The following is a 17,494-nucleotide window of genomic DNA, read 5'->3' on the forward strand; positions in this document are numbered from 1 at the left end:
GGTTATTGAGAAGATGTTTTGAGATTTTTATAAAATTTGACTTCTGCGACCTTGAAAGTGGGTCAAAGTAATTCATTTGAACAATCAGAGTACATGTAGTACTTCATCCCAGTATACTACTTTGACCTCTGTGGCCTTGAAAGTCAGATATGGTCATACACTTGAAAAGCTTAGTGGAAATTTATCCCAGCATGCTACTGACCAGATATCACCCTGGGTCTTTAGGGTATTAAAAAGAAGTTTTTTTCAGATTTTATCATATTTGACCCCTGTAACCTTGAAAGGGTAGTCGTGGTCATTCATTTTAATAAACTTTGTAGCCTTTATCCCAGTTTGCCAATTACCATCAACCTAGGCCTATTGGTTATTGAAAAGAAGTTGTTTGGACATTTTTAGTTCACCTGGTCCAGAGGACCAATGTGAACTTAATACCATACTGTGGCGTTCGTCAACACCTTCTTAAAACGACTTCGTCTAAATCACTGACTGGAATTTTACTGAAACCATTCTCAGGTGGTCGGGATTCAAAATTGTACAGATGGAAGAGTTTTATACTTATTCAGAAGTTGTAAAAGGATTTTAAACACTTCACCCCACCACCACTCTGTCCTGCAATAATACTTTTACAACATTTCAAGAGAAAAACTTGAAAAAGCTGTTGATGACAGGATATGGTTAGGACAAAATACTCAACACAGGTCTCGTGAAAGCATAACAATACTTTGATCTTTGACCCAATACATTAATAGTACAAACTGAAATACACCAAACATGATTTTACGTATGGCAAATCTGAATTTTGCTTACATACAATACATCTGACTCAGTTTAATGTAAAGTAATTGCAAATAAACCGGCTCGGCTAATTGTCAAGGACAAATGCTCGTTTCAACATCAGGTATCAAGAAATGTCAAATTCAAATAGAAAATTAACGAAAAAACTTCTGATATCACAATAAAAACTTAAGTCATTTGTAACAATCAACATACATTTATTAAGTATATATATCATCACATATATGTATATAAGAACACATACTTGATATAACAACAAGTTTTGGCTGATGTACATGTCTAAAGTATCATCACAGATTCCTTGTAGACTTCTCAGCCAAATCTCAATAAATAGGTACCAGTAATAGGTTTGTATAGAACCAAAATACTCGGGAAGCCATAGCAATATCTGAAATGGTATTCCACTGTTTTCCAAATTAATTTAGAAAATTTAAATCATTGTCTGATTTTAGATGAACGGTTTATCAAAGATCTTACTTCTGTGGACCAGTCTTGGTGTACAATTAACAAAACATAAAAAAAAAACCAAATAAAAAACATCCACTGGGCTGTGTCCACTTCTCAATGACTGATAGTACAGTAAGTATGTTGCTTGATAAAGAATACTCTTTTTCTAGAACCCCCCCCCAACAAAACTATAAAAAAGTAAATGTTACAAATCTATCTTAAGAGATAAAACTATAAAAAGGAATTAAAATCAAACACTTCTACAAAAGTTATAGCTAAAACATCATAAACACTTAACTGAGGTCCACCAAGAAAATGTATTAAAAAAAAGCTGGAAGGTTTTGACTTTATTCTGGTGAAACAACTAATGAATGATTATAGATCAATGTATGACTATTTAAATTTAGTTTTGTTTTCTCTCGACAAGTACCAATCATTACTTTGATACCAATCTTAAATTAATATTTCTTTTTACTGGACATTTACACCCACGATGTACAACCATAAACATGTTCCTCACCCCTAGCTGGTATTGCACACATAGTAAACAATTATATATTGCACTTCAAGGTAAAACAGAATAATTTGTATGAACAAAATTGACACTTTGGAAGGGAGGTAACTCCACTGTACCTCTCATTCTCATCTGTTAGTGTCCTATACAATTAAAAAAATGATGACATCATCATTTATTATATATCTTTTTTACTGAAGTGTGTTCATGATAGTGGACTTAACTTGCACACATAAAGTCACACATATCTTGTTTTAATTGATAAACATCTCCGGGACATAATATATTACCAATACACTAATATAGATTCCATAGGACCAAAATTCAATAATGAATGAAAGATATATATTACCAGATTTTGAAATTAAAAAATTCTTTGCATGAAATAACATAACATGAAGTCTAGTGCCTGTGAAACTGGTCCATCAAAAATCATGCACAACAAATTGTTCACATACAAATTATAAAACCAAGGTTTCATTAAAATTGAGTGATCATTCAACTTCTATATATTCTATTAACAAATAAACCTTCATTTTTTGGTTTCAATGCAAATAATATCATAGAATGCACAATTTGTTCTTTAAACATATTGAACGGGCAATAATTACTGCAAAAATATTTTTTTCTAACCCATTAACATGTTTTTTTATGTTAAAAAAACCCAGGAATCCCTTTTTTATGAAGGATACATGTGTCATTCCTGGTCTATCCCATTCTCTCTATAATTAGGTAGGAAATCACCCTTTAGTTCTATCTTAAGAAAGAGTCTCCCCAGATTTATTTTTGTTATCTCTGATCACATATAGACAGTCCTCCTTACCTGAGAACTGCTGAAATCACCCTCTAAAATCCCCAACTTTATAAAGATTTTGAGAGAGGGTACCCCCAACTCTATTTAAAGATTTTAAGAAAGGGTACCCCCAACTCTATTTAAAGATTTTAAGAAAGGGTACCCCCAACTCTATTTAAAGATTTTAAGAAAGGGTACCCCCAACTATATTCAAGGAGGAGACCATTTGCCTTCCAAAACCTATCTCCCTACTGAAGGATCCAGGAAATCCTCCAGTTAGTCAATATCAAGTACAGGAAATCCCCCTAGCTGATCCTTCCACCATGACTGAACATTGTTGGACACATTAGCTCCAATCAGGACAGTTTGCAGCACTTTCTCATGTGTGGGTGACACATCTTCTGGGGCAGTCTCAGTCACCTGGCCCAGACTAACCCCAAGGGTCTTGGCCCCTAAAAAATGATTATAAAAATGTTACTGCATATCATAATTTTATTATCTGCTGGCAATTCGGACAAAATTTATTCCAATTGAAAACAACATACATGTTTATCAGAATTGGTGAAGGAGACTAGAAGTGCATTGGCCTCAACAGTCATCTAATTCTACTCTAGTTATTTGTGGTTATCACAAACCAAGTCATCTACAAATGAGGAATAACCTTACTGATGTTCCTCAAAATCCTTCAGTATATCAAATGAACTTATCAAACTTGCCATGTTAAGTCTTTTAGAATCAAAGGAAATAATATGACATAAAAATAAATACCTTTCCCATCTACAAACATGCTTTACATATTGAATGAGAAGGAAATAATATAGTGTTCTACAATTTGTTCTTACGTTTGCATTGATGGCAATTCTAACTAGTTTTTCAACAGAACATCAATATTTTCAAGGTAAGAGAATTTTTAACATGCATACCTGAGGAGTTTCTAATGCTGCGTTTTTTGAGCCCAGGTCTATCCTTGTCCCCCCGGTTGAGACCATCCCCTAGGGTGGGGTTTAAGTACTTCCTGACAAAGGAGCCCTGGGGGGAGAGGGGTGGAGGCTGTACTAGGATGTTGGGAGGCTGGAGCTCCACAGTCCCTTTTTTCCTGGTCCGGGGTAGTGTTGGACCCTCATCCTTACTCTCCTCACTACTCTCCGCGGCACTGGACGGCTGTTCTGTGACGGTAAACAACGGCTCATTGGTGGCCCGCAGGTTGGTCAGAATATTGGAATGCTCTCTCTGCAAGTTCAACAATTATGAACTATGCTTAATTCATTTATATCTAAATAAATGTGCAATTTTATATATCACTGACCACATATTACCATTACACTAGGAGTAAGTAAACAACAGGACTTTTGAAAAATAATAATCCACAGTACAGTATTGACTATTCACAATATAAACTTTATTTGTTTTACAACAACTATAAAACAAGTTATTTTAAATTTTATCAATCACTCTAATTTGCCAGGATGTTAGCATCTTAGGGTCTTAATGAGGGAGAAAATTGGAGTTACCAGACTGAGAGAAAACTTGCATGGTCGGGCGGTGACCGATACCTTTTCAGTTCTGTTGCCTTGGTGAAAGGCCAGTGCACTATCCACTGTGCCACGCGACTACCCGACTACTGTTTTACTAGTAACACCTCAGTATCCTGTCTTAACTGTTTGTCAATCTGTCATGTTATAATGCTTTTGTTACTTGTCTACAGTTTGAACGACTCGGTGGGGTTGGTTGGATATGCCGATACTGGTCGGTAAGATCTGTAAGTACTACTGCTATAACATAGGTGTATATCTACATTTGCTTGCAAAATAATTAACCCATAATTTTCTGGCTGTAAAGCAGGTAAGAGTAATTTCTTTTAGATTTTACAGGATACTTTATGTTGAAATATCATTATGAACACATACCGTCCTTATCCTTACAACACACTTTATATTTATGTTGTATATCATTATTAACACCTACTGCCCTTATCCTTACAACACACTTATATTTATGTTGTATATCATTATGTACCCCTACCGCCCTTATTCTTACAACATACTTTGTATTTACGTGTATATCATTATGTACACCTACCGACCTTATCCTTACAACATACTTTATATTCATGTTGTATATCATTATGTACACCTACTGCCCTTATCCTTACAACACACTTTTATTTATGTTGTATATCATTATGAACACATACCGCCCTTATCCTTACAACACTCTTATGTTTATGTTGTATATCATTATGAACCCCTACCGCCCTTATCCTTACAACCCACTTATATTTATGTTGTATATCATTATTAACACCTACTGCCCTTATCCTTACAACACACTTTATTTTTATGTTATATATCATTATGAACACCTACCGCCCTTATCCTTATAACACACTTATGTTTATGTTGTATATCATTATGAACCCCTACCGCCCTTATCCTTACAACCCACTTTATATTTATGTTGTATATCAGTATGAACACCTACCGCCCTTATCCTTATAACACACTTATGTTTATGTTGTATATCATTATGAACGCCTACCACCCTTATCCTTACAACACACTTATAATTATGTTGTATATCATTATGAACGCCTACCACCCTTATCCTTACAACACACTTATGTTTATGTTGTATATCATTATGAACACATACCGCCCTTATCCTTACAACACCCTTATGTTTATGTTGTATATCATTATGAACTCCTACCGCCCTTATCCTTACAACCCACTTATATTTATGTTGTATATCATTATTAACACCTACTGCCCTTATCCTTACAACACACTTTTATTTATGTTGTATATCATTATGTACTCCTACCGCCCTTATCCTTACAACCCACTTATATTTATGTTGTATATCATTATGAACACCTACCGCCCTTATCCTTACAACACACTTATGTTTATGTTGTATATCATTATGAACACCTACCGCCCTTATCCTTACAACACATTTCATATTTATGTTATATATCATTATGAACACCTACCGCCCTTATCCTTACAACACACTTTATTTTTATGTTGTATATCATTATGAACACCTACCGCCCTTATCCTTACAACACACTTTATATTTATGTTGTATATCATTATGAACACCTACCGCCCTTATCCTTACAACACACTTTATATTTATGTTGTATATCATTATGAACACCTACCGCCCTTATCCTTACAACACACTTTATATTTATGTTGTATATCATTATGAACACCTACCGCCCTTATCCTTACAACACACTTTATATTTATGTTGTATATCATTATGAACACCTACCGCCCTTATCCTTACAACACACTTTATATTTATGTTGTATATCATTATGAACACCTACCGCCCTTATCCTTACAACACACTTTATATTTATGTTGTATATCATTATGAACACCTACCGCCCTTATCCTTACAACACACTTTATATTTATGTTGTATATCATTATGAACACCTACCGCCCTTATCCTTACAACACACTTTATATTTATGTTGTATATCATTATGAACACCTACCGCCCTTATCCTTACAACACACTTTATATTTATGTTGTATATCATTATGAACACCTACCGCCCTTATCCTTACAACACACTTTATATTTATGTTGTATATCATTATGAACACCTACCGCCCTTATCCTTACAACACACTTTATATTTATGTTGTATATCATTATGAACACCTACCGCCCTTATCCTTACAACACACTTTATATTTATGTTGTATATCATTATGAACACCTACCGCCCTTATCCTTACAACACACTTTATTTTTATGTTGTATATCATTATGAACACCTACCGCCCTTATCCTTACAACACACTTTATATTTATGTTGTATATCATTATGAACACCTACCGCCCTTATCCTTACAACACACTTTATATTTATGTTGTATATCATTATGAACACCTACCGCCCTTATCCTTACAACACACTTTATATTTATGTTGTATATCATTATGAACACCTACCGCCCTTATCCTTACAACACACTTTATTTTTATGTTGTATATCATTATGAACACCTACCGCCCTTATCCTCTTAAGACACTTGTCCAGCCAGTTCCTGATGGTCTGTTTGGCCACCTCCTCCTCTATAGTACACTCCAGCTCCTGTCGTGCGAGCAATTCCTCCAGCTGCAGGCTCTTACTTATGTCCACTGACCGGTACGCCAGCATGCTGTAATTTTTTTATTAACAAGTCAAAGTATTGCCAGATCTCTGTTGGATGAACTATAGAACATAACCCCACAAACTCCCCATCCCTATGTAAACAGTCTTCATATTTCTCTGTATTATTATATGTATAGTATAGGTGTCAACCTCTGAAACCTCCAATGGGAAGATCTCCCTCATTCATCATTTCCAGAGAGGGAGATGTGCCTGAAACTGCTTTGCTCAATTCATTGTTCCACTTTTATATATCAAATTAACTCCAAACAGCATTCATTACATTCAGTCACTATGACCATTAAACCCACTCTGCAGTAGCTAGGAAATCATTTGACCAAAGAATGTAACTTTTGTGTTTGTGTTAGTTTGGACATGAATGAGGGGGTATGGAGGGAGATCGATAAATTTTCGTCAAAATGAGGGAGGGTTGACAGCTATGGAACAGTAAAACCTCGTTATACTGCCCCATTTGTCCGTAGAAGTTTTCGCATTAAAAAGAGGTTTGGCAATAACCTGAGGGAAATGTATAAGGAATTCTTAAGAAAACATGAAAAAAGGGAAACTGAAATATGTTGGCAGTATATGAAGCGGCAAGGTTTTACTGTATCTTGCTATAACAACAGATAACATTAATCCACAGTATAGTTATTAGGAATTCACTGATCGACTGGGATATTCTATGTATGCTTACAGCTACCAGACTTTAGGTAAAATTCTTACTTTAACACATCGTGAAATGTGACCTCGGCGCCTCCATGTTGTCGTTCCAGCTCATAACACATGTGTTTGAAGAGGAGGCGGTCCTTTTCCAAGTCGACCTCTAAACGACCTGTCAGTAACCGTAGTAACAGTCTCACCTTTCTCACAGAGATTACACCCTAGAAAATGTCAATATGTCATCACTGATCAACAAGCTAGGATATACCTAGTACATAAATGTCACTTGTAACTATATTTGTATCATACACTCAAAAGATTCAATATCCAACTGTCATTCAAGGAAACTTGTACATTTAAGATAATTTCAAAATACACTAAACTTTAATCAATTGTCTGTGTGAAAGTAAAATATATTTATTGTATTGTGTCCTGTGACCAGATATTTACTCAACTCTGAGCATCCTTCTAGAATTTGGGGATCCCAGGTTTAAATCTGGGTCCGGCTCTATTACCCTTTTCTTTCCTGATAGACTTGTTGTGTGTGGTGTTACTAGTCTACTTTCTTTTGGTAATGTTTGTTTAGTATTGATGGTGTTGAAATATGTATCAAAACAGATAAAAGACTTCAGACAGAATTACAATGTAGACACGTGATTTGACCCTAGACTGACCTTCCTACTGATATCCACCAGATTCCAGGTGTTCTGGAAGTTTCGTATGTCACTGTAGCTGAGTAGGGCGTCCTCCTCATTGGAGTAGAACAGGGAAAAGTTCTCCATGATGATAGCTAGGAAGGGAGACAACCCAAAACTTATTAACTTTGACACAGATCTTATTCTGACTATAGGACTGGAAAATCCTCTGCTATATATATATATATGCTCAGAACAATTAAAAATAAATGCATAATTATATACCAACTATGACATCATCATTTACATATCACTTTGTAATGATTCTTAATGAAATATTATATAGTTCTGATGTATATTAAACACTACACTGAACATGCATGAGTAAATTACACCATCAATGAAAAAGTACCTAGGTAGGCAGACACGAAATAATTATGTGTCCAAATGTTGATGATACATGCAAACAGAGTGGTGTTCATTTCTTGTGAAGTTTAATTCATGAGTTAGAGTAAGACCTTTCCTTATACCAGTTATTTCCAGTCAATGGTTTTTTTCAGGAAACCTTTTGCACCAGGAAATTTTTATCTTTTTTGCCCTCTGTAATGAGGGCAAATTAATCATTAAAGTAAAAATAAGTATAACAGCCTTATTAACATATTAATTGATTCTGAAGAGCGAAATTAACACTAGGCGAAAACTGATTACAGTGGCGAAGGGCAAAAGTTTGACTTGGTGAAAATTTCTAGTATACAGTATGCATTAACAGGAGGTTGATGACTTTATGATTTTCTTTTATCATTTAAATCAATACAGAAAAGAGTCTATACTTACCAACAAGCAAGTTGAGGACAATGTAGGTGATGATGATGTAGAAGGAGCAGAAATAGAGCAGTGATGCTGTGAAGTTACCACAGTCTGTCTCCCAGTAATTCTCGCCAGGGTCAGCCAGCGTACAGAACGGAGGACTCACCTTTAGTACAGAAGAGAACTCTCAAAGTCAGGGCATAATGGTTTCCAAACATAATTCAGAACAATTAATTTTCCAAATATTAAGAAGAATTAAAAAAAATGTATGGTAGCATTGTTGAATTATTTTCCAAACTTATACAAACACAGCACCAGAGTGATAACAGTGTGTTTTCTGTAAAATTCTATTTTTAGTGATGGTTGTCTTGACCTGGGTCCAATGAGGTGACTACATACACCGTATTATTGAATTAACATACAGAAAAATGTCAAAGGCAATGTGTGTGAAGTTTAATGAAATAAGTCAAGAAGTACAGATGTAGTTATTTATACTTTAGAAAGACATATCTTGATCAGAATCATTCAGGCCAGCAGAAAGCAAATTTTTAGAAACTGAAGTAATGACCGATGAAAAAATTATGACATTTTTATTTTATTTTGTTAAGGCTTAAGGCATGATACATGTTCATGCAAAATTATAATCTAGGGTATCCATTTAAGACTCAACATTAATGGTACCAATTGTAAACTAAATGTTACGCATGGTTTGAATAAAACAATAACCTACCATGCAGTCATGCATAATTTTATTCCAGTCTTCCCCGGTGACAATCCTGAACAGCAGAGCTATAGCGTTGGAGGAGGTTCCAAATGTGGCATGTCTGTAAAATAAAGTGACATAGTGGTCATCATAACTATCAACAAGGACACATTATCTCATTCACCCCTGAAGACACCTTTGAACACTTCCAATTCAATGGTTGGAATAGTTCATTAGGAAATGTCAGGGGTGAATGAGTTAAGACATCAATTTTGTCAGCTTTAGATCTGTGTTGTAACAAAAGCTTAATCTACTAATTTCTGTCTTCACTATTGTTTCAATAGTATACCGTATTTAACTGCAAATGACTGACCAAAAGTTGAGAGGGGACTTAACTGCAGGCACTCACTCCATTCCCATCACATTTGCCTTACTTGGGAGAGGGCTTATTTGCAGTCAAATACGGTAATACTTATCAAAACACCATTTGAGAGACACCTTGTTAAATCAGGAGCAGGAGTGTTGACTGACGTAGCATCAAAACTGACGAAGGACTCCAAAATTTTATGCGAATATTATCATGTATTCTCTGTCATGAGAAATAGTAGAGTTAAAGACTCTTGTTTTCCACGTACCTTCCTAGGTCGAAGCCATGTTTGACCGTGCCAAATAGGATCACACCAGCGTAGGCATAGAACATCATAAGGATGAACATTCCCATGATGATGAAGAAACTCTTAAACACGGACATGACCACAGTCTGCATCAGCATCTTGAGTGTTGCCTGAAACAAACCAATAGATGGTTATCTTATTTTGTGGTCCATGTTTTCCTCTATAAATTATCTATGATCCACCTGTGTTCAGTATTAAGTCCATCCCCTTGTTAAACAGATTACTGTACAATCACTATATTTCGTGGGGTTTTAAATTTCGTTGATTTCTTGGGTACTCTTCATCCACGAATTAGGTCAATGATGTATTTACAGTTTTCACACGAACTTTTTCTCTGTATAACTGTGTCCTCCGGATACACAAATCATGAAATGTTGTGTTTTGGGGAAAACATGAAATTTGGACCCCATAAACATTTCTGATTTTCACAGTATATATGAAATGCAAATCTGGACATGAGCTAGCTGAAAATTGATAAATAAACTCAATGCCAATACTGGCCTTCTCAGTCTCTAAATGTTAACCATACTTTTATACAAAAAGTTATTAACCTGTGTTTTGTCACATAAGAAGTCCTGATATTTCAAATTTATCCTGATGGTCCTGCAATGTTTGAAACATCAAAGTTTGACTGTATATAAAAAAGTGTTCTTTTGAAAATCATTTTCTAGGAATATTATTATATACTGGTAAAATAGAAAGAAAAAACAACACAAAAAAAACAAGCACTTACATGTTTTCCTGTAATGGTGAAGAACCGCAGAACAATCACAATAAAGCCGAAGGAATGGGTCTGGTCATTCTGAAAATTAATTCATGAATGATATTAAATCAAGTTGGCCTAGTTTAGATGAATGTGTGTCCAATTTAAAGGAATCTCACATCATATATTTTTTATTACTTACCCCTATTGTAAAATTGAGGATGATCCAGATGAGTCCTAGAAAGGTGACAAACATATCAAATCTGTTTCTACGACTTGTCCAGTAGCCGCGCGGCGACAGAGCTATCATCTTCATCACCACCTACAGAAAGAAGTACTATCATTATTGTATTCTTAATGGCCCACCAACACAAAAGAGGTCTTTTGGGCCGATAAAAAGGAGACAAAACATGTCAACACAGAGGTACTAGGTTCACTTGAAAATCTTCAATGAATTTCCATTTATTTTCAAAGTAGATTGATAATACAAATCTGGATCCTTTACAAAGTGTGATTGCTAAACCACAACTTTTCCCTGACCATATCATCAAGTCTTCACAGACACTTCTTGACTTCCAATTTACTATCTTCTTTACTCTGCCATAACTATACAGGAAGTAGATTTGAAATCTTGAAAATTATATAATAGATGGCAATTTATATTTATCACATTGTTAACTTACCATGTAATACACATGTTAAATATGCATACATAATACAACAAGGATTAAACCTTTCATGTTAAACCAAATAAATAAAAATACAAAACGATTTCCTGCATATCCACAACAAGAAGTAATTTTATAAAGACGAATGTTATCATAACTTACCTCACAGAAAAACATCATGGTAAAAATAGCACATACTGTAGCCAGGGCATAGGTCGTGGGCATGTTTGATTCCTTCCACTGAAAGACAAAAAACACAGAGCATATATGAGCTTGCAAGGCATTAGCAGGATTTTGTTTTTGATGTTTTGTAACATTTTTAATAGAAAATTGAAGGATAGAGAATACCAAAGCCTACATTTTACTAGATGTTTTCTTGTTTTCAGAAATAATTTGACAAATGTTCGAACGAAAACTGTATGATTTTTAGACTTAGTTATTACATTGTATCAGAAATATGGTACTGTAAGGATCATTGAAATCACTATATAGAATTATACGAGATTCACAGATTTTACAGTATAAACAGCCCTTCATCAGGGATCGAAGACCATTCCATCCCTGAACAACGGCTAAAAGCCCAAAAGCTTGGATGTAGAGCGACGGTTCCTATCTATTTTTGTTATTTCTTGTTTGAAATTTGCGATAGATTTTCATTTATTGATTTTAAAATAGTTTCCTGCTGGAGTAACTTTGTGTACACAACACATACTGGTACTGCTAGGAGGCTGCAGTTGAGGAGAACAAGAAGGACTGTGGCACGTTTGAACATGGTGTCTTGTGTGATGTCATACATCTTGGCTCGGAGGCCAGTGGCATCTGGAACGAAAATACGGAAACATTACAAAAGTTACATGAGTAGAAAAATGTAATGGTCACCATTGAAAAAACTTACTTTGAAGGAACACAGTTAAAATAGGATAATTCCAGCTGGTGATGTTAAAGTTTACTAATGAGTTATGAGTGGTGTTCGGTTATCATACATGAGTTAACTCATTCACCTCTGAAGACTCATTTGAACTCTTCCAATTCAAAGGTTGGAATAGTTTATTATGAAATTTTAGGGGTAATTTTCAAATTGTATATAAACAAAGTATAACCAGTTTTTAATATTTGAAAAATAACTCAGGAGAGTTAGTACATGATAACCACGTGTTTTGGTCCTTTTTCTTTCATACTGATTATATAATATCTGAAAAACCATATGTAGATGATTCCTGTTTCTGAATAGGGAAATAATTGCCAAGAATCATGATGTCACAATGGAAGAAGTCTGTACTAAGTTTTGTTAATTGTGTGACATCCTAACTTACTCATTCACCCTCTGCTTCTTCTGCCTACGTACAGACTGTGACATCCTAACTAACTCATTCCCCCTCTTCTCCTTCTGCCTACGTACAGAGGGTGACATCCTAACTTACTCATCCCCCCTCTTCTTCTTCTGCCTACTTACAGTGTGTGACATCCTAACTTACTCATCCCCCCTCTTCTTCTTCTGCCTACGTACAGTGTGTGACATCCTAACTAACTCATTCACCCTCTTCTTCTTCTGCCTACGTACAGAGTGTGACATCCTAACTTACTCATTCACCCTCTTCTTCTTCTGCCTACGTACAGTGTGTGACATCCTAACTAACTCATTCACCCTCTTCTCCTTCTGCCTACGTACAGAGTGTGACATCCTAACTTACTCATTCACCCTCTTCTTCTTCTGCCTACGTACAGTGTGTGACATCCTAACTAACTCATTCACCCTCTTCTCCTTCTGCCTACGTACAGAGTGTGACATCCTAACTAACTCATTCACCCTCTTCTTCGTCTGCCTACGTACAGTGTGTGACATCTTAACTAACTCATTCACCCTCTTCTTCTTCTGCCTACGTACAGTGTGTGACATCCTAACTAACTCATTCACCCTCTTCTTCTTCTGCCTACGTACAGTGTGTGACATCCTAACTAACTCATTCACCCTCTTCTTCTTCTGCCTACGTACAGTGTGTGACATCCTAACTAACTCATTCACCCTCTTCTTCTTCTGCCTACGTACAGTGTGTGACATCCTAACTAACTCATTCACCCTCTTCTTCTTCTGCCTACGTACAGTGTGTGACATCCTAACTAACTCATTCACCCTCTTCTCCTTCTGCCTACGTACAGTGTGTGACATCCTAACTTACTCATTCACCCTCTGCTTCTTCTGCCTACGTACAGAGTGTGACATATCCTAACTAACTCATTCACCCTCTTCTTCTTATGCCAACATGCAGTCCTCCTAGTAGAGTATCGCGTACTATGTGTCTTCGGGGGTGAATGAGTTCAATGCCAATAACACCACATCCAGCTGGTTGTTACCCAACCATGGTAAGATGAAATGCTGACCAACTCCTTGTTTGCTTATCAAGTGCTTCAGGAATGGGGAAACATATTGTGGTTATGGAAGAAATATCCTGATTCTCTCCTTAAATCCAAGGTCAAAAGGGATACTGTGTACCGGGAAATTTTTGGCCCGTCAAACTTTTGCCCTTCACCCACGAAATCAATTTTCGTCTGGTGTTAATTTCACCATTCACATTTAATTACTATGTATATTATGTTGTCTACAAAAGTTCGCTGTTATGATAAATTTGCCATCATTTCGGTGGGAAAAGAAGGCGAAAGTTAAACTAAAGCGAAAAAATTCCCCATATACAGTATTTGTTTTACAGTTGTGTTCCATGTTTGGGTTAGTTTACCTGGTTTAGGGGGGATGTGAAGAGGCTGAGCTAACTTGATTCTGCCCTTGAGATCCAGCCATCTCCTCTGGTCCACAGTGAGCAAAGCTGTCCCCTATACATAGGTAAGAATACATTAAGTTATGGATAACAAGAATGTGAGAAGGAAACATTAGGAACAAGTGGATAGAAAATATGATTGAGACTCGCGCCCAAATTGTAAGAGTTTACAGATTAGAATGAGGTGAACATGTTACTTTATAGTGATTTGATTGTGTTATTTTGTAAACAGTGAAGGCAGTCAATGAAGTTAATAAAAATTCAACTGCTGTATCAGTTCATTTCCTGTATCAAAATTGATAACATCGAAAATGTCACAAAAAACAGTACTGACCTTGTTTTCACTGTAGTTAGCAATGACCACACCGACGAACAGTGTCAGTCCAATCATGTAGCCAATAAACACGAACACATGTACGTAAATGGCGTGGACCTGGAAACAAATTATTAATTACTGTATATAACAGAAGTTTTTTTTTATCAAGACTGTACTATCATGACTGAACAGCTTATCATTCTACATGATGCTGAATGAATGACCGATTCATTTTTTTGCATTGCCCATCAACCAAAGAAAATGTCCTACATGGCATCATGCCATTGTGGTGCTTTTTAGTATTCAAGCTGAGCAATATCTAATTAAAATATATATAAAAAGAGAGGGAAAATGAACAGAATCATAAGGATTCAAATCCTGGACCTCCCGAGTTCTGGATGAGCGCTTTAATTAACACACCTAACAGGTCACGGATGATCGACCCGGTCATTATTTCAAACTATGATAAAAACACAAAATCTATGAGGTTTACCTTCAGTTGAGATCAACATAGAAATAACAGAATTCAAATTGTGTAGTTCTATTACAATGTCTTTAATCCTTCCTCAAGTCACTCTAGAAAATTGGAAACATATCATAAACTGTCAACGCAATTTTCACATATTGAACATGACGGAAGAGACTCACCGTTCCAACACGTTCTATAATCACATCCCTGACTTCCAGCCAACCCTCCAAAGACAGCACCTCAAACAACGCTAACATGGCATTTCCAATGTTGTCAAAGTTAAAATTGTACGGATTTGTCCTGGAAGTCAAGATCAAGTAAAACATAAAGCATTTGAATAATAAATTGTCAAAAATTTGCTTGCAACTTTCATTTTACAAAACCAACCTTTTTTTATTACAATATTTTCCCTAAAAGTCATATCAAATTACCTTATCCATAATTTAAAAACAGTCAAAATTTCAATTAATATGATTTTTCTAAAAAAAAAGAAAAAAAAGTGGCCAACAGGTTGCATTAAAGACACTTTTGTCACCTTGATATACCCTGAATATAGTTAAGCTACAATAGTCTTTCGTGCATTACTGATACATTGTATACATAAGATCTGAGACAATTTTTCATTTTATATAAGATACATGTGTGCATGAAATGAGCCTAAAGGTTATTCATTTTAGCAAGTCTCTCTGGAGTTCAAAAGAAAAAAGAATTCCATTACGGTAAGTTTAAAATACTTTTTATCATATTACCGAGAATGAAATATATGAAATCAAATAAAATATTGAAGAAAAACAAAATTCTTGATATTGCCACATGCATCTTGCTGTAAATGTTAAGTGCTTTCCTTGAGACATCACAATGTCATGTACATTGTTTTAAATTTTTCATCACAATGCTATATGGTTGATATAACAAGAAGTAATACAAAGGTTTTGTTAAATACACATCACTGTATTTATGTGATAAGGCAAAGTTTTCCAATTATCTTCAACTCGAAGATATCTTCACAACTGTAGAATCTTACCATGTCCTCGGAACATAGAAACCTGGCTGCTGGTTCTTGACGACTTTCACTTTCATCTTGGTAACAAACACCTGATTCAGGAAGATTCCCGTACAGTTCTCCTATCACACCCAACACAGAACGGAAATGTTAAGTTTTAAATCTACAAGAAGTTGTTATAACATTCAATATCTTTATTTGAAGCAATTTTTAGCACATCCACAGTGTTAACATAGTCTCATTTATCACCCTTATTTCTTCATGATTTTTTTACCACTGAAGAAACAATAGCGCTGGCTCTACCCTAAACCTTAGTACAGATATTAATTAACTTACAATTATTTGTTCCCTTGCTCTGATACCTACCCTAGATAGGATGGCAGGGTCGTTACACCTGGCCAAACGACCCCCCAGTAGGTGCACACCGAAGGTAGCGAACAGGAACATGAGGACGATCAGCAGAACAGATACCTGTGGGGAGGTGGCATGTTTTGTATTAATAATATCAGTTTCAAATTCATGATTAAGAACAAATTATACTGATAATGACATCTTGTTTCTTTGGATATCTGATATCAAAATGCAGAAGAGCAAATCTTATTTTAATTTAAGACCAGTGTTTCGAATAATGAAAAGATTCATGTAACACAACCAAAATGTGTTTATATGTGATGTTTCAATGACTCGTACGGTATGTACTCTGTCACCTTCTGTCACCGTCTGATGAAGGTGACAGATCAAAGTGCATACCGTACTAGTCATCGAATCATCACACAAAAACACTTTTTGGTTGTGTTACATAAATCTTTTCATATTCATACTTATCAGCCTGATTTGTTTTAAGAAACAGTGCTGGGAATTGTTTGTAAAATTAAAATCAGTCATCAGTTTTAATCAAATGACTGATGGTTAATTAGTGATTGATCAAAAAGAAAAAAATATATGATTAAAATTACAACTGGAATAAGCATTTATACTTTGTTTTTTCTTTTCATTATCTATGACCATTACAATGTAGATACATAGCAGTTCATTCCAAACCACTCAAGTCAGTGTTGGTTCGTTTCTCTAACATCAGCCTCTCAAGGCACATGCTGTTTTTATTGAAACACAGTTCTGATTGGTTGACCAACAGAAACACTTAGCCAATCAAAATGTCACTGTTAATTAAGATGTTTGACAGCAGCTTGTCTGGGAATCATTTTGCTATTCTAATTTATTATATGATCTGTTTAATAAGCAAAAATTCTGTCAGGTCACATTTAACTGTGGTATAAATGTTCTGTCATACCACCACCACCACCACCACTACCACCACCACCACCACCACCACTATCACCACTACCACCACCACTA

General features: G+C 35.5%; 1 protein-coding gene across 3 annotated transcripts in view; it reads right to left on the reverse strand.

The window, feature by feature from the left end:
- Window positions 1-980: 980 nt before the first annotated feature.
- The window catches only part of LOC110451424 (sodium leak channel non-selective protein-like), a 66,618-nt gene continuing 50,104 nt past the window's right edge, over window positions 981-17,494 (reverse strand). For all 3 annotated transcript variants that reach the window (XM_021499434.1, XM_021499433.1, XM_021499432.1), the window contains 17 exons: window positions 16,505-16,609; window positions 16,160-16,260; window positions 15,315-15,435; window positions 14,685-14,783; window positions 14,312-14,405; window positions 12,292-12,398; window positions 11,742-11,819; window positions 11,114-11,233; window positions 10,942-11,010; window positions 10,170-10,318; window positions 9,562-9,655; window positions 8,859-8,997; window positions 8,064-8,179; window positions 7,453-7,610; window positions 6,589-6,739; window positions 3,473-3,779; window positions 981-3,001 (listed from right to left, as the gene is read on the reverse strand). In XM_021499434.1, the coding sequence (XP_021355109.1) occupies window positions 2,826-3,001; window positions 3,473-3,779; window positions 6,589-6,739; window positions 7,453-7,610; window positions 8,064-8,179; window positions 8,859-8,997; window positions 9,562-9,655; window positions 10,170-10,318; window positions 10,942-11,010; window positions 11,114-11,233; window positions 11,742-11,819; window positions 12,292-12,398; window positions 14,312-14,405; window positions 14,685-14,783; window positions 15,315-15,435; window positions 16,160-16,260; window positions 16,505-16,609 (2,184 nt within the window). In that variant the 3' untranslated portion in view covers window positions 981-2,825. The remainder of the gene's footprint in view (window positions 3,002-3,472; window positions 3,780-6,588; window positions 6,740-7,452; window positions 7,611-8,063; window positions 8,180-8,858; window positions 8,998-9,561; window positions 9,656-10,169; window positions 10,319-10,941; window positions 11,011-11,113; window positions 11,234-11,741; window positions 11,820-12,291; window positions 12,399-14,311; window positions 14,406-14,684; window positions 14,784-15,314; window positions 15,436-16,159; window positions 16,261-16,504; window positions 16,610-17,494) is intronic.

This window comes from Mizuhopecten yessoensis, unplaced genomic scaffold, assembly GCF_002113885.1.
Source record: "Mizuhopecten yessoensis strain PY_sf001 unplaced genomic scaffold, ASM211388v2 scaffold6015, whole genome shotgun sequence".
NCBI classification, from domain to species: Eukaryota; Metazoa; Mollusca; class Bivalvia; order Pectinida; family Pectinidae; genus Mizuhopecten; species Mizuhopecten yessoensis.